Genomic DNA, 18047 nt, shown 5'->3' on the forward strand with positions numbered 1-18047 from the left:
CAGACTTTTTCTGGTACCCAGAAAAGACAGCTCCTGGCGTCCTATCTTGGACCAGTCTATCCTAAACACCTTTTTGGTAATCCCAAAATTCAAAATGCTAATTCATCAGCTGCTTCCCATGCTAGGCAAAAATGCCTGGTTGGCAACATTGGACTTAAAGAAGCTTACCTGCACATCCCAATAAGGGAATCTTGCAGAAAATACCTACGCTTCAGAGCAGGCTACATGCACTATCAGTTCTATGCACTGCCCTTTGGCTTATCTACTGAGCCCAGGGTTTTCACAAAGTGCCTATCTCCAGTCATTGCATTCTGCAGGCAAAGAAATATCCAGATATACCCATACCTGGATGATTGTCTGATTCAGGCAGAAAGCCAGGACATACTATTAAATCATCTGGCATTTGTAAAGAAACTGCTAACCTCACTGGGGTACACCATAAATGAAAAGAAATCTCACCTAGTACCCTGCCAACAAATTGTATTCCTGGGAGCAAGCCTGAACACAACTTCCAGATGGCCTACCTCACGCCACAGAAACGAGTTTATTTGACAGCCTACTTCAAACTACTGGCCACAAAGACCCAGCTATCTGCAAGGAAAATACTGCAAGCTCTGGGTTTCATGGCCTCTTGCATCCATCTAATTCCATATGCAAGACTGCATATAGGAAACTACAGTGATGTCTAAAAAGCCTATGGTGTCAACATTCTCAAGACCTGGAATCAATGATTCTTATCATTCCTTGTATAAAGACAGAGTTCCTTTGGTGGGCAGAGGCCTGCTACTACAACAAGGGACTGCCATTCACTCTACCCCCTGCCTCCCAAACCCTAACAACAGACTCATCAAACTATGCATGGGGGGCTCACTTGGCAGGGCAGTGCATTCAGGGCAAATGGAACCCGAGTCAAATGCACCTACATATCAATCAAAAAGAAATGTTAGCTGTACATAATTGGTGGTGTGCACAACCAAAAATTCACAAACAGCTGGTACGGTCCCCCTTGACCCGAGAAGGAGAGCCAAAAATTCCTTGGTGTAAAAACGCTGATTTTATTCCAAAATTCTTCCAGTACACAAGAGCGAATAAGATATGGTTAAGCGCTTTCATCTGATAATGCCAGATTTCATCAGAACCCTTATTCACTGTAGCAACATAGTTTATAAAACATTTTTGGCGCCCATTTTAATTAAATTGATTGATTGGGCACATTTAATTGTCATAGTGCAATTTCATTAAAAAACTTTAAAAATATATATAGAAATGAATTTCATAATCAATTGTATGGACACAATATTAAAAACCTTTATATATAAAAAAAATATCATTTATTTTTTTTTATATATAAATGTTTTTAATATTGTGTCCATACAATTGATTATGAAATTAATTTCTATATATATTTTTAACAAAGTTTTTTAATGAAATTGCACTATGACAATTAAATGTGCCCAATCAATCAATTTAATTAAAATGGGCGCCAAAAATGTTTTATAAACTATGTTGCTACAGTGAATAAGGGTTCTGATGAAATCTGGCATTATCAGATGAAAGCGCTTAACCATATCTTATTCGCTCTTGTGTACTGGAAGAATTTTGGAATAAAATCAGCGTTTTTACACCAAGGAATTTTTGGCTCTCCTTCTCGGGTCAAGGGGGACCGTACCAGCTGTTTGTGAATTTTTAGCTGTACATAATTCTCTGACAGCCTTCAAGAACCACGTTTGTCCAGGACAAGTATTGGTAAAGACAGACAACACCACTGTTATATGGTACATAAACAAGCAGGGGGGGACCCACTCATACCCTCTCTGCAGACTAGCCATGGCTCTGTGGAACACAGCCTTGAGCTACCAAGTGCACCTACAAGCTCAATTCCTGCCAGGCAAGCTAAATTCACTGGCAGACGACCTAAGCAGAAATCTCATGGACCCACACGAGTGGAAACTGGAACGAAAGATGTTCAGCATTTTGAGAAACAAATGGGGGAGCCCAGAGATAGACCTGTTTGCCTCCCCTCAGAACTACCAATTGGGCAAACTCTGCACAAGGACTCCCCACAGACAAGCTTGGAAAGTGGATGCCCTGTCCTTCACCTGGGAAAGCCTCTCAGTTTATGCTTTTCCCCTCTGCCTCTCCTCTCGAAAGTTCTACTAAAGATCAAACAGGACAAACCAAGGATAATACTCATTGCACCAGACTGACCATGGCAACACTGGTACCCCCTCTTGCACAGTATGTCACTGCTGGAACCATGGCACCTGCCTCAGACCCCTTCCCTGCTGTCCCAGCAGGAGGGACAGATTCTGCACCCCCAGCTTCAAACCCTGAACCTTGCAGCCTGGCTAATTACCTGAGCTCTCCAATACCACCCCTCAGTAAGCAAGTGCTGGATGTCATTCTGGAGGCAAGGAGGCCTAGTACTAGAAAATTATTTGCCAAAAAGTGGAAAATCTGCTGTTCCTGGAGCCAAACTAAGGGGATGGGTACAACAGTGCCCAGCTTACCGCATATTCTTCAATACTTAACAAAGATGCTTCACAACGGCATTTCCTTCTCTTCTATTAAAATTCATGCCTCAGCCATCTCAGCTCATTATAACACAGAACCACCCCTCTTCTCTCATCCACTGCTTAAGTAGTTCCTCAGAGGGGCCAAAAATCTACGACCACCCAGCAGAGCTCCAACTCCAGCCTGGGACCTCAACTTTGTATTGGAAAAGCTCACCCTTCCTCCTTTCGATCCAGCTGCCACTGCGGACTTAAAATTCCTTTCTTGGAAAACAGCTTTCCTTTTAGCAATCACTTCAGCAAGAAGGGTATCTGAATGACAGGCCCTCATGGCAGTAGAGCCTTTCATCATCATTCATACGGACAGGGTGTCCCTCCGGGCCAATCCCTCCTTCATGCCCAAGGTGGTATCCGGTGTGGCCCTTAATCAGTCCATACATTTGCCAACCTTCTTTCCTAATCCACAGAACCAAGGGGAATGGATTCTGCACTCCTTAGACGTGCACAGACAACTTAGATTCTACTTGGACAGAACTAAACCTCAAAGGAAATCTGATCAACTGCTGGTGGCATTTGCTGCAGGGGCAGAGGGGAGGGCTATTTCAAAGCAAACCATTTCCAAATGGATAGGCCATTGCATTATTTTTTGCTACAAACACCATGGAAAACCTATCCCACAGGGGATCAGACCCCACTCTACCAGGGCTGCATCTACCTCTACAGCCTTTCTCAGAGGCATCCCTATCAGGGACATCCTAGAAGCTGCTACTTGGAGTTCTGTGCATACTTTCAGCAAGCATTACCAGCTGCCAATTTTCTCTAAATCCAGAGCTGGTTTTGCCACTGCAGTCTTGCATGACCTTTTAGCTGGTCCTAATTCTATTTTAAATTCCTCCTCCCATCCTTAGCTTTGGGAATCTACCCAAAAGTGATGACTGCAACAGTGAAACACGAAGAACATAGTACAGTTTTGTACACTTACCGTAAATGTAGATGTTCGAGTGAATTCACTGTTGCAGTCCTGGTTACCCTCCCTCCAACCCTCTTCTTTTTCTTTTTTTTTGATATACCTCTACTTTCCTTTACTGTCTTCAAAAGCTTTTTGGTGTATTTGCTTTTTTGTTGGAGGTAAAACCTTGTATATTTATAGATTGAATTGCTTCCCATTAAGGGGGCACCTGACATCTGGGGCAAGAAAAACTGATGTAATGGCATCGGCTGCATGTTTTATATCCCTGGCGACCTGACGTCATGGAAGAAGGGACAGCACCCGACACAGGACCCAAGACTTTAATCAGGCCGACTGAGGGCTACTGCAAGCACATAACCCAAAAATGATGACTGCAACAGTGAATACACTCTAACATCTACATTTATGGTAAGTGTATACAACTGTACTTTTGATGGTAGGCAGGCACGGAACAAAAATTGTACAGAAAAAAATGAAGCATTAATAGTGTCATTTTTGTCTTTACAGCTGAGTTTCTGACCAATGGCCTGGAGTTGGGTGGGTGGCAACCCTGTATTGTCTAAGGAAAGGTCAGCACTGCTTTTGCATTCCTGACCAGAAGAGATCTGTCTGTGCATTATTATTGTATTTGGGATAAGACTGCAGCAGTGATGATTTCCAAGTTGGCTGCATAATGAGTAACAGATTAATTTTAGCTCTCTCAGTGTAAAAACAAAAACTAAGAAAAAGTGTTAGTGAATTTGTCTTTTTGGGTAAATTTCAGTAACTAGCTAGTAAGTGCACTGCTTTGGATGACAGAAAAAAAAAGAAAAGAAAGAAATTCTCAGAACCTGAAAGAAAATCAGTCACAAAAATTGAGGAGAAAGCACTATCTAGGAAGAATTCTGCAGCTGTTCAGCAAAAAACAGTTCAAGTTCTAGTTTCGGTGTAAGACATCACTTCCAGTAATTTAGAGGAAAAAATAAGTCAAATGTGCTCAGAGCGGATTAAAATAAACAAAACACTGAATGAGTATATCAACTCAAATAAATGGCTGGAAAATGAAAGAAGCTTTAAACAGATGAGCTGATAAACTGCAAAAATTAGAGGTCAAAATGAAGAAAAGGCTGTCTGAATATGAGACTGCTCAAGAAGAGATGTTTCAAAAAATGGTAGAATTAGAGGACAGAACATGTAGGGAAAACCTGAAATTTTCTGTTGTACCAGAGGAACTGGAGGGAACAGATCTGTATTCATTTTATGAAAGCACAAATAAGCAACTGGGCTGGTTTTCCACAGCAGGAGTTGTTAATCAAAAGGGCACATCATGTGTATGCACAAAATCTGGCCTTGAGAAAGCAGCTTAGACCTTTAACATTAAAGATGCAATCCTGCCAGCAGAAAGAGTTGATTCTAACAAAACTGTGGCAGAAGGACAAAGTACTAAAAGTCGAGTGTGGAAAATGATCACTCACTATATACTAGACAGAAGAAGAGTAAATTTATTCCAACAGCCAGGGAATACCAAGAAGCAGGTGTGAGATTCAAGCTGCTGTATCCAGCAATTTTTAGAATATTCTTTCCTGGAGGGTAAAATCATTTTTGATGCAGAACATGCTAAGGAGGAAATAGACATTTGCCCAACACAAAACTGAGCTATCAAACATGGAAATTCTGCTTCTCATTCTTATGATAATGCAACCCAAACAGAGACTGTGCCAGTGAAACCTTTTCCAATGTTCCAAAAGAAAATACTTGAGAGACAGAAAAAAGCGCAATAGTTGATTAGAAGAGCCAGGGGTATGTTGGAAGTGAACCAGAGACTGGATGTGGGAGATGGAGATAAACCAGAAGAAAACCAGCAGCTTGAAAATTGATTAATAAATGTGGATTACAAACCATTAATTACATTTTTGAAATGTGATGGAATAAGAAAACATGGAAATATTGCACTTTTTTGACTTTGTTAAACTTGTAGAAAACTCCAAAGCATATGCTCTACTTCATGTCATTAATATTTGTAAGAGCATTTAGGAGAGGGGGAGAAGGAGGAAAGAGTTAACTGTAAGTAAAACAAAATTTTGTTAACAGTATTTTTGTAATACATGCCATATACTGCATGCTGTAAAATAAAGCATTTTCAGTTATTTTTGCATGTGATAGGGGTAGGGGCACTAAAGTAAACAGGTACCCCTCTTTTTTCCCTCCTCCATTCTCTTTCTTTTTCAGTTTTAAGAAATGTAGGCACTGCAGTGTAAAAAGAGAAGAAAGCCTGGACAAAAGAGCAGTGATATAAGAAATATTGATAGCTATACTTTTTCTTACTTTTGCATAGGGAAATGACTGGATTAAGGCCCTTGGCTTGATTTAGTAACAAGTTTTAAGGGGAAGCAAGTAAATAAACACTAAATATAATGACAAGTTTTCCTGTAGCACATAAATGTTCATACAGTGCAGTTTGAAAAGCTCGTAGTGGAAGGCAACTGTGTATCTGGGCTTCATTTTTCTGTGGAGACAGTCTGATATAGGGGGACAATAAAAACAATGCGTCTTTCTTTCTTTCCGTGGCCAAGTGATTGTTTTCTGAAAGCATTTAAGTTGTTTTCTACATCTGGAGAGGAATAAAGACAAAAAAGACAGTACTTAGTGGAAATACATCTTAGCATATATTACCTTTGTTAAAGGTTAATTCAAGCCTGTGAGTATGGCTGTCAAGTCTGAGACGGTTGCTCCTGTTAGGAGGGTTCAACTTCATTGTTTGAAGATGTGCATAGTTTTGTGTTAGTATTAACTTAATAGGTTCTGGAGGTGTTTTGAGGGTTTTCACCGAAAAAAAGGCTTTTAAGATGCGACATAGGTTCAAATGGATATGACAAGAAACAGCTGTATAAAAGGTCAACCTGCCATACATTAATGTATGCATGTAACACAAAGGCTGAAACTAGACATTTTAAAAAGCTGTTACACATAATCGGTGGGAATAATATCAAAATGACACTATCCGTATTATCTTGTGAATTTGATAAAGAAAGACTTTTACGATGGTTATTCAGCAAAATATCTGGGACAAAGAAAAAGAGGAGTACTTAGATTCATTGCGAGAGGAGCTCCAATAGTGATATAGGAGAAAAAGATTATGATAGATTTATAGGGTCTATATTATATCACCAAAAACGTAAAAATTTCAAGCGCTCACATGAGCAAATATGCAGTTATCCAAAATCGCTATTGTGGGGGGCTGTGCCCCCACACCCCCCACTAAATATATATTCCAACTTCAAGATCGCACTACAGTGAGGAAAGAACAAATATCCCGATCTCCACTGTACTGCAATCCAAAAAAATGAATATCTAATATCTGCATTTTCGCTCATGAGAGCACTCGAGATTTTACGTTTTCGGTGATCTAAAGGAGACCCGATTTATAGTACTAAGGGACTACGGGAAAGGGAGGAGGATTATGTTAGCATGTATTTATAGTCCAGCTAAAATTGCTACAGTGTCACTTGTAGGTTTATAGGTTAGTACGAGGCTATAAGCCCTAGGGCCTATGCAAGCCTAGCCATAACAATTCCCTGGATGTTTCTTCCCACAATATTTACTTCCCTGGACCCCTGTCTAGCAGGGTGATGTGATCCCCAGGGTGAATTTCCTATCTCCTTCCAATTGTCAAGGTTCCTTTTGAAGAGGGCCAAGGAGGCGCTCTGCTTGACATGTGTGGGCAGTCTCTTCCAGAGTATGGGGAGTCTCTGGGTCAAGAACCTATCCCTCCAGCATGTTTTGTTCATTGTGATGACATGGTCTAGATCCCTGGAGCGTGTTGCTCTGAGGGATTGGGATTTCTTTAAGTGGAGCATGTCCAACAATTCAGGGTTTGACATGGCCTTGTATGTTAAGCTGAGATTGCCTCTGAGTAGACGATATGTCAGAGTATAGCTGGAGTTTTTTTTTTTAGACAGTCCGCATAGGGCATCTGCTTTAGGCCTGTGATTCTTTTAGTGAGGTATTTCTGCGGCCTTTCCAGCTGTTGCAGATGTCTTCTGAGGTACATACCAAACGGGGCGTTGTACTCTATAATGGGTTTAATGAGGGGATGAGTACAGGGACAATGACCTCCTTTTTTCTGGATGAAAAGCCTTAGTGATGAGGTGTGCCACATAGAAGGATTTCCTGACTGTTGTGGTGATGTGGTTATCGAAGGTGAGACCACTGTCCACCTGTGTCCCTAAGTCTCTCATCACACTTTCGGTGTTTAGTGTACTGCCACCTATGTGGTAATTTATGGGTACATGTTTTTTCCTAAGGGGGATAACTATACATTTCTTTGCATTAGGCTTGAGCCCATGGCTCTGGCACCAAGCATCTGTTTCTGTAAGGCCCTTTTGTAGAATATCCACATCATTTGGGGATTCAGTAGTGGCACCCAGTTTGCAGTTATCTGTGACCTTTGTTTGCTAGAGACCCTTAGTGTTTGCCTGTACATCAGAGAAGTAGATGCCAAACAAGAGCGGTCACAGGACTGAACCCTGAGGTACTCCACTTGTCACTTGTCTGGAGCTGGATTTGGAGTCTCCTACTGGGTTCTGTCAGTAAGCCAGTTGGCAACCCATCGAATAAGTTTATCTATGATTCCAGAGTGGGGGGATGGTGTCGAAGGCTTTGGCGAGGTCCAGATTGGCTGTGTGGACTGCCTTACCCTCGTCCACAGCTCTGGAGACTTTCTGGGAGAAATAATCTGTTTTTGGCAGAGAATATTACAAATAGGTGGGACTGGAATTTATTTGCAACAGTGAGGATGTTGGGGGCCTAGAATATAACAAAAGAGGGTACATTTTTGTAGACATTTATGAAAATATTTGGTATGGAAGATGTGAATTCAGTAGTAGGAGTTCAGAGATAATTTGCATATTATTCCCCAAGGTACAAAAAATGGACTAGGCTAAATAGACATTGTATCTCACAGGAACATGTGCATTTACTTGAAAGTTTTGATACACATCCAATAACTGTTTCTGATCACATACCAGTAATAACCAAGTTAAAAATGCAGGGTAATAAAAGGAATAGGTAGTAGAAGTTGTTTAGGAGTTATTAGAGAAGACAGAAATTTTTTTATGAAAGTATAGCTAGGGAATGGGGTAAATTTAATCTAGTTTGAAAATAGGAAGAAAATAAAAATTGTTTGGCATGACTGACAAAGGTTAAATTATAGCAGAACAATGCTAAAGGGAAAATAAGGGACTATCTCAATAATATGCATGAGTTTAGAAAGATTGATGTTAAACAACTGTTTTTTTTTTACCATAACTCCAGAGGACAAAAACTTGTACCACAATGGCCCAGGCAACAGAAAGTAGAAAGGGTTGTTATTAAGCTTAGAATGCCTATAGTAAGGAAGATAACCAGAGATCCTGTAGATGTATTAGAAACATTTTGGACATTTTATGGGAATCTGTATAAAGCAAGGGAAATGTTGAAATCAAGAGAAAGTACAAATGGAAATGTTTATAGAAATATTAAGTGTGCCAGGGTTATAGGTAGATGAGGCTCAAGTACTGAAAAAAATAGGAGGAGATGAGATAAAATGGTGATGCATAACCTATCTACAAGAAAGTCCTCAGGTATAAATGGTATTCTTGTTGAAATTTGGAAGCTAGGAGGAAAGAAAGTGAAAGATCTAGAAGTTTTTTTAGCATTATTTTAAAAGGAAGAGAAGCACCAACATCATGGAAGAAAGATGTAGTACTTAAAGATGGTCAAGACCCATCAGATTCAGCTTCATATAGGCCCATTTTGATTTTAAGCCATGATTATAAAATGCTTGTTTGTAATGACCTAAAGAGTGGCAAATGTGATGCCAAAATTGAATATGGATCAGTGTGATTTTGTGGAGGGGAGGCAAACATTTGGCAATGATGATCCAGAGGGAAGCAGAATCTAAGAAAATACCACTGTTGCTGGTGTGTCTTGATGCAGAGAAAGCTTTCAACAGAGTAAACTGGGATTTTCTGAGTAGTGCAATGGAAGCATTGCATTCCCTGATAACATTATAAAGTTGATTAGGAGGATATATGAGGGATCAGATGTGAAAATTGAAGTGGGAGGTAGGTGTTCCTCCCTGATAGGTTCTGTTTGAACAGAGGAGCCTGGCAGGGTTGTCCTCTTTCCCCTTTATTTGCATCATATTTAGAACCATTGGCAAATAAAATAAGAGATCCAGAAATCCAAGGATATAATTGGTATGGTTAAGAAAAGTTGGCTTTATTTGCAGATTATATTATTTTATACCTGATAAAACCAGAAAAGGACGTTTCATTGTTGGTGGGCATTCTGGGACAGTTTCGAGCCTTATTGGGATTCAAAATTAATAAAAATAAAACAAAGGCAATAGCTATAAATTATGTTCCCACACATAAATTGGTTCAGCAATACCCATATTTATGATAAAAGGCAGTACTTAGGAGTATGACTTAAAAAGGATTCTGTTATGGCAACAAATGATATGTGGGAAGAGACTAAACAAGAGATACTTCCAAAACTTAGAAATTGTAAGCTCTGTTTTATGGATATGGATAACACGATACAAGCAGTGAAAATGTTCTTAGTCCCTTTAGTTTTTTACACAGCTCAGGCATATTTTTATCAACCAGAGAAGAAGTTGTAGATAGCAATTAATCAAGAGTTGATGGATTTTGGAAGGGGAAGAGGGCAACAGTCAAGTGGGATAAGTTGATCCTTCCAATAGAACAATGTGGTTTGGAGTTACCTGATTTGAAGGAGTATTTCAGAGATACAGAGTTAAGGCTTCTATGCACAGCACAAGTAGAATGCTGTAATTCAAAGTGGAGAGGGATGATGAAACAGGAGGGAAGTTCAAGAAACAAGGAGAGACTATTTTTGATGACGATCCTTAAAGAGAATAATAGTACCATACAGAATATTATATTGATAAAGTAGTAAAAAGTATTCTAAGAACTAAGCCAACACGGGAATGGAGAAAAGAGATTCTGCTGATGGGGATGACTGCAGTTAAGAATACAAAGAATAGGCAACAGAGGGATGGAATTTACTAGAGAAATCTCTTAAAGGAACCAAGGTATTGGGAGCAAATAATTAGAAAGGTAATAGAATGGGAGGAGGCCAAGAATTCATTTGGACTGCTGGCTACAGATTGCCTTCCCTTTCAAGGATTAGTGTCACAGTATAGGCAAAAAAGGAAGTAAGGGGATCCTAAGCAAAAGACCAGCACTGGTAGACTCTACAGCAGAAACTGTTGTGGTAATTAATCAGAGGAGATTAGAAAGTATTGGGAATAGTGGCTGGATAAGCATTTCGCAAAGAAACAATGGGATAATTTATGTATGGCTCCCAAGTTTGCAACAAAGTCTAGAAGATTTAGGATATTTGCTTGAAAGTGTTTGCATAGGTATTTTTATACCCCAAGCAGATTCCAAATAATTTTTCCTCCAGTAGATTGCAATTGTTGGAGGTGTATTGGGGAAGAGAGAGGTAATTGGGAACATATTTTTGGGAGTTGCAATGAGTTGGCAGGCTTTAAAAGTTGTATAAGAAAAAACGAAGTCCACACGCTAGGTAAGGGACACTCCACCCACAAACCAGTCAATGAAAAGAAAAAAAGATGAGCGAACTTGGAGTTGCTGCATCAGCCGTGGAAGTTCGCTCAAGCTTTAAAAGTTCCCTGCAGACTATGCCATATGACATGCTTGGTGAGCAAATTGGTGTAACTAAGGACACTATTTTTGAGCTGTGATACAGAATTGGAATTGCCTAAAACATAGTAAGGCCTTGCTAATTCTGATTCTAGTGGCTGCCAAAAAAGCTATTGCTAGATAATGGAAATCAAAGTCTAAACCAGCTGTTCTAGAAGTAGTGAACATAGTAACATAGATAAACCAACTTGAAGTGCATCTTTAGAAAAGGGTATGAGCAAATTAAATAGAAAAAATGGGAATTGTGGGAACACTACATTCTAAATAATGTTTTGGGGAGGAATGAGCATTAATGGAAGGAAGGAATTGAATGAGCTTTGTGATAGATTGACAATGGCTGTATAGATTATAAGTAATATACAATGTTTGCAACTGAAAATATGTCAGTATGGTTTGTTTTCATTTATATAAATGTGTGACGTTCCCGCTCGGGCCAGCAATCAAGGAGCCTGAATCCTCACCACTGACATTGGAGAGGGACATTCACTTGGAATACAAATAGTTACACTCAGTTTTTCCAGCTGCAGACCTCCCTGCATCAAGCACAGTTTCCCTTAAGAGGACTCAGGGAACACAGCCCGGGGTCTGGATTTCTCTATATCTGTCTCTCCCCAGGTCCCCAGTAAGGCTGTCCACTGGCACAGGTGTGTTCAGCATCCTGTCTGTGAAACCAGTGTTTTGTGCCTCTGCTCCCTGTAGCACACACACACACGCACACGCACACACACTCTTTTGAGATTTAATTTTCACACACACACACACACACACACACACACACACACACACACACACACACACACACACAGGAAAGGCTGGTACAGATTACCAGCTCTGCCAACTTTGTTCAGACTATAAGGTAGATTGAGTACCACCAGCAAGTTACTATAAGGCTCTTAAAAGGGTATCCAATTATGCTGAGTGAAGTTAATATTAATACAAATGGTACTGTTGACCAAACAGCCAGGCTTCAGGAGTGGCCAGAGCTGTCACCAGATACATGCAAGTACTCTCAAAGGTTAAAATATTTCTAAAACAGGCCAACCACAATGGAAAGTTTAAATATATTTAGTAATAAATAATAAAAGGATAAAAGGACATGAAAATACTACATTTCTCACTGTTACAGAAAAACAGTATTTAGCTAATCTCACTATCTATCCCTGGTTGACTAAAATAATTACTCTTCCCTATTCTGTAGCAAGGCAAGATGATGTAGGTGAGGGTCTTTCTAGTCAGGTTTCCAAAAACAAGCTGCCCCTGAGACTTCAGTCTCCTCTAATATTAAAACATTATTAATGTACAGAATGATGTCACGTGCATCTGGTCATCTGACTTCTGATTCCCACACTATTACCAACACTAGAAGCTGCAAAGGTTTAGCACCCATGTGCTACCATACATATCTGGAACTTTTCTAAGATCTGTTGCAGGATCTGGAAGACATAAAACCATTCCACTGTTCCTGTAGGAGCTACAAACTATTCTGTAACACATACATTGTCTTTCTGGCTGCCTTCAAAATTGTGGGATAACATCTTTATGGCTTAACCCATAAAGTAATTTAATTTCAAGAATATTTTTTCAAAGTCAGGTGGATTAACAACTTCTGTTCCATTACAGGCTATTACAATATGTACATTTCGACAGTTACAATAATGCATGCATATTTCTTTTCTTTCCAGCAGGGCACACTGTTGATGCATTTTAACACAAGCAGCTTTACAGTTACATTTTTCAACACAAACATCTGTACAAATCAGTTTGATACACAAGTGACATATAATTATTTACAGAATTCCAGCTAGCTATGCTGGCATATGTTATACATCCACTGCCCTACTACTTCTGGCATGGCTGGCAGTACCTCCTGACATCCCAAAATGTATGATTGCTTATGTCATAAGTGATAACTTCAGTAAAGCTCTTTCTTGTTTAAATTTAAAAAAAGACTGCAGCAATGATTATTTTGTTTGAATGGCAACTGTTTTACTGAGTTGCTCACACAACTGTACTTGCTGAACATACAATAAAAAAGCAACAGATAATTTTACAGTCCTTAAATGCATGCAGGCAGGTTTGTGTCTGTTTGCTTAGAACAGAAAGCATTTATCTTGCTAAAGGAAGGAAGAAAGGGAAACTTTATCATACTGGAGCCTGTGACTTGGCTTCTATATTTATATCTATTACTACAAGAAGTAAGTGTGAACCCATTGAGAGAAGCTGCCATTTAATAACAGTTGAGAAGCTGCCACTGCCATTTAATAACAGTTGAGAAGCTGCCACTGCCATTTAATAACAGTTGTGTGTCTCTAATCTAAGATGCAGCAGCTGTATATTTTAAAAAGTTCTAAACTGAATCTTCAGGAGTGGCTTTTGCAGTAGTTGTTTTTCTTTGGATATGTTAGTGTTGCAGTTGTCCTTACTACTCAGACTTCAGCCACAGAAGATAGACTTCAAATGCAGAAAACCTTGTATCTGACCCAACTTCCACAACTAGTTTCCCATACCCTTTGGGCCAGGCAGACATCCCTTAGGGCAGTGATCAACTTAAGCATCTTCTGTTGTTATGGTAAGTTATTAGTTGTACTTATACTTTACTTTTCTGCTGTAATCCCCTGATTTAGACCTTTGTTTGGTATTGTCATGTACAATTCAGTTTGGATGGTCATCCTAGTATGATCAGTTAGAATCTTAAATGTACAAGGTTGAGAAAAAACTGGAAAGTGTGCGGAAGGTTGGCCTGTTTATAGTAGTATGAGAAGAGTAGATGAAGGCCGAAGGATTGTGCTGGGTAAGACTACTAGAAAGTCAGAAATATTGGTGAAAAGCAAGAAGATGAGACAAGACTTGTTTCAGTAGTTGCTAAAATAGCCACTTTGAAAATCTGGTCTTTTGATGACTATTTCTCATAACTATAATTTGTTTTCACTGGACAGGAAATGTGGTCAGACGTGGTGTGGCTTTCATTATTGTTGCTTGCTTAAAAATCTACTGCAGAAAGTTGTGTTGCTTGTAACACACTCATCACACTTTCAGTTTACTTTGTTGTATGTATTTTCTCTGGATAAAGTGTTAACTCTTGTCTAGCATTGCTTGATGGTCTACTGTAAGTGTGTAGCATAGATGTAGTGTAATGAAATATCCTTTAAAAAGGCAAATAGTCTGTCAGGTGGGTTCTAGGTAGAATTAGTTTTGTCAGGTTATGCCCACATTTGTTACTCATGAGATATCTCTTGTGCATTTCCATTACATTTTCAGCGTGTATGCTGTCTTGGTTGGTTTGCAAAGTGTTTTTTCCTCTGGCTTACATTTTAAAAACATTCTGTAAGTACAGCACTTAGGAAAGAACTAAGAACAGATTTGTCACCTTATGTTTATATAGCATATTGTATTGTCATTTACACTGTCTTTTTTTGGGGGTTTCTTGCACCAAATGCTGATTGGTTTGAAATTGCAGGTAATCTGTAGCTTAAAAAGGTGTCCTCTGAAGGATCTGTTGCTGAGAACATACTTGATTATTTTTTTCATGTTTTACTGTGGAGCTGTTCTGTAGTACCGAAAAAGATCAACTGTCCAAGTAAAATGTGTTATTACATCAGCTAGAAAATGAATTATTTAGATGTGGCATATTTTAAGAAAATATAAATTTGTATTATGCTGCAGTCTTCTGACTTGTTTTTTCTTGAATGTTAATGTAAATTTATTAAGCTTGTTTTTTAGTTTTTGATTTATTTCTGGGATACCATTTAAGTACTGTCAGTGTATAAAACATGTGCAGCTATATCACATCATTTCATGCATTCTTTAATCTATTTGTGTTTTATATAAAGGAGTGAATTACTCGAGGACAGAAAAGATGAGCAAAGTCCTAGCAGAGGAAGGGAGAGGAGAATGTTTGGTCAGAGACGAGAAGCTTCTGATAGTCCAAACAGAAGAGGGGAGAAAGAAAAAAAAGCCACAGATGTTGCATCTAGAAGTAAAGAAACTGAACTGAAAATTTCAGAAAGTAAAAGTAAGCATGACAGAAATAAGGCTAAGAAGAGGGCAAAATCTAGAAGCCACAGCAGAAGCAAAGAAAAGCGAGTAAGATCAAAAAGTAGGGAAAGAGAGCAAAAACACAAACATGAAGATAAAAGAGCAAGATCAAAAAGCAAAGACAAAGAATACTGCAGAGGCAAAGAGAAACACCTGGACACCAAGAAAAAAACTGAAGACAGTACTCACAGAAGTAAGGAAAAAACAAAATCCTCAGGATTTAAAAATGAAGAGCAGGAAACCAGGAAAGGTAAAGATAAAGAAAGACATGCCAGATCAAGGAGCAGAGAGAAGCACAGAAGATCAGGCAGTAAAACTAGAGAAAGAAGCAAAAGCAAAGATGGGGCCAAGCAAACAAGTAATAAAACTATAGAAAGAAGTAAAAGTAAAGATGGGGCCAAGCAAACTAGTTCCAGAACCAGAGAAAAAAGCAGAAGTGAAGACCGGACAAAGCGGCTTAGTGGTAGCAAAACCAGGGAAAGAAGCAGAAGCAGAAGTAGAGACAGGGCAAAGCAACTTCTCAGAGACAGAGGAAGGAGCAGAAGTCGGGAACGGGCAAGGCTACCCAGCAGCAGAACCAAGGAAAGAAGCAAAAGCAAAGACAAATTAAATATTTCAAGTAGCAAAACAAGAGAAAAGAGCAAAGAGAGGTCAAAGAGAGCTAGTAGCAAGACAAGAGAAAGAAGTAAAAGCAGAGATCAAGTAAAGCAATCAAATAGCAAAATAAGAGAAAGAAGTAAAGATCAAATTGACTGTGTTGGCAAAGCCAGAGAAAGGAGTAAAGATAGGTCAAAAAGATCCAATAGCAAAACTAGGGAAAGAAGTAAAAGCAAAGAGCTAACAAAACATCCTATTAAAATCAGAGGCAGAAGCAAAGATAGGGCAAATCAACCCAGTAACAAAACTATAGGAGGAAGTCAAAAAGTCTTGGCAAAGCAATCCAGGTCATCAAGCGAAGAAAGCGACAGCAGAAGTAGAAGTAAAGAATGTCAGAGAAATAAAAATATTGAACCAGAGAGTAGCACCTCAAGAGACAGAGGAAAAAAATCTCCAGAGGTGAATACTAAAAATAAAGAATGCATGCACCCAGAAGAAGAAAACAGCCAAAACATTGACAAAGAACATAATTTAATTGATGGCACAGTTCAGACAAAAGATCATAATGGTGAAGTCCACGATCTAAGTAGATCAGTAAGTAGTGATTCTAACAGCTCTGAAAGTGAAAATGAAGCAAGTACCCAAAATGAATTGCAGAGGCCAAGCACAAAGTCAGTCAGTGAGGAAAATGAGTCTGAAAAATCAGTTGCATGTAAGAGCACAGAGAAACCAAATGCAACAGTAGAAACAGAAATAAAAATAAACTGTGATAACTCTAAAATGGATGAGACTCTTGGTGTGGATACTCACTCCAGCTGTGAATCAGGTCCTAATGGAAACCAGAATTAGGCTTTATGTTATGAACTGCAGTTATCAGCCATCCTCTATATGTTATGTTATAAAATACATTTGAAAACATTTTATTTTTTTTTTATGTGGATTTTTTTGATTTTTTTTTTGACAATCTGCACTCTGGATCATTTGTACCTCTGAAGTTTTAATAAATTTTAAGAGAAATTTATTTATTTTTTACGCTGCTTAATGTTTCAGAATTTTCCTTTCTGAATATTTTTGGCAAATGTTGCCTACTGTTGTATGGTATTGTAGTATGAACATTACATTTTGCTTCAACCTGAGAAATTTCAATTTGACAGAATGTCAGTGAGATTCACAACAAGCTGTTTAGTTTTGTCATTTCATAGTTGGTATAGGGGGGACCGCAGATTTTGTTCAGTGAATACTAGAAGTAAAACCTCAAAGTAGAAAATCTCGAATTGTGGGGGGGCAGTTTTCTGTCATTCAGCACTCCACTTAAAAATTGTCTAAAGTTGAGTTCTTTGCATTCTGCTGTAGACACCACTGTAGGTGTCTGCCATATGCACCGTCTGCACTTCACTACCCACTGCAATTGTCTGTTCTATAAAATGTGGGCCAGAATTAAGGGGGTGAGAGGGTGTACTTGTTTAGATTTCTTTCACAATTTGAGGTATGTATTTGTTTTAGTTTTTTCCATAGTTCTGACTAAAAAAGTATAACTTTCATAACTGAATCACTTCTTTATTCTAGTAACTATATTAAATGTTTAAACTGGATCTTTAAATTTTAAAGCTTGTAATATTGATTCAGTCTTGTTTGACAAGTAATAAGGTATGTTTTATAAGTTAATACTTTTTTATAAACTTGTATTAAGCATCCAAGTTTTTCACTCACTAGTATGAAAAATGAAAAACTGGTATTAACAGTTGTACTTGCTGCCTAGCTCTTTGGGGTTGAGAGATGGGACCCTGACTGATCCAAGCGACTGGGGTTCAATTAATTGCCCTAGCACTGGAGGAGCCAGGAGAGGAGTGAAATGGGTGGCCCATTCATCTCTCCAGTGGTTGCGGGCTGGGTGGAGAATGCAGGTACACAGGGAATACATGAAGTGCGAGTTCTCTGGTGAAGATTGGGAAAAATCATTTTCCATGCTTTGGGGAAAGGAGGCAGGCTGCTCACTGGCAGCACTCCTTGCAGAAGTGAAGGATGACCGGCACAGTCAGCCCATTTCACATTACCTTCCACTGCTTAGCCAAGCACACATGGAGTTAGAGCCTTGAAATTATAAAAAGAAAATCAAACCATGGTCTTTTTGCCAGCTCTTACCATCTGCAGTGAGAGAACAAATGGATCAGAAGGCAGGCAGCACGGGCAAAGTTAGATGGAAAAAGAAAAAAAAAATCTTAC

General features: G+C 39.0%; 1 protein-coding gene across 2 annotated transcripts in view; it reads left to right on the top strand.

Moving 5' to 3' along the window:
- Window positions 1–16845, top strand: part of PPIG (peptidylprolyl isomerase G) — an 898166-nt gene extending 881321 nt beyond the window's left edge. For both annotated transcript variants that reach the window (XM_044075490.1, XM_044075491.1), the window contains one exon: window positions 15023–16845. In XM_044075490.1, the coding sequence (XP_043931425.1) occupies window positions 15023–16673 (1651 nt within the window). In that variant the 3' untranslated portion in view covers window positions 16674–16845. The remainder of the gene's footprint in view (window positions 1–15022) is intronic.
- The last annotated feature ends 1202 nt before the right edge of the window (window positions 16846–18047 follow it).

This window comes from Protopterus annectens, chromosome 6.part1 (assembly GCF_019279795.1).
Source record: "Protopterus annectens isolate FY-2018-M chromosome 6.part1, PAN1.0, whole genome shotgun sequence".
Lineage (NCBI taxonomy): Eukaryota > Metazoa > Chordata > Ceratodontiformes > Protopteridae > Protopterus > Protopterus annectens.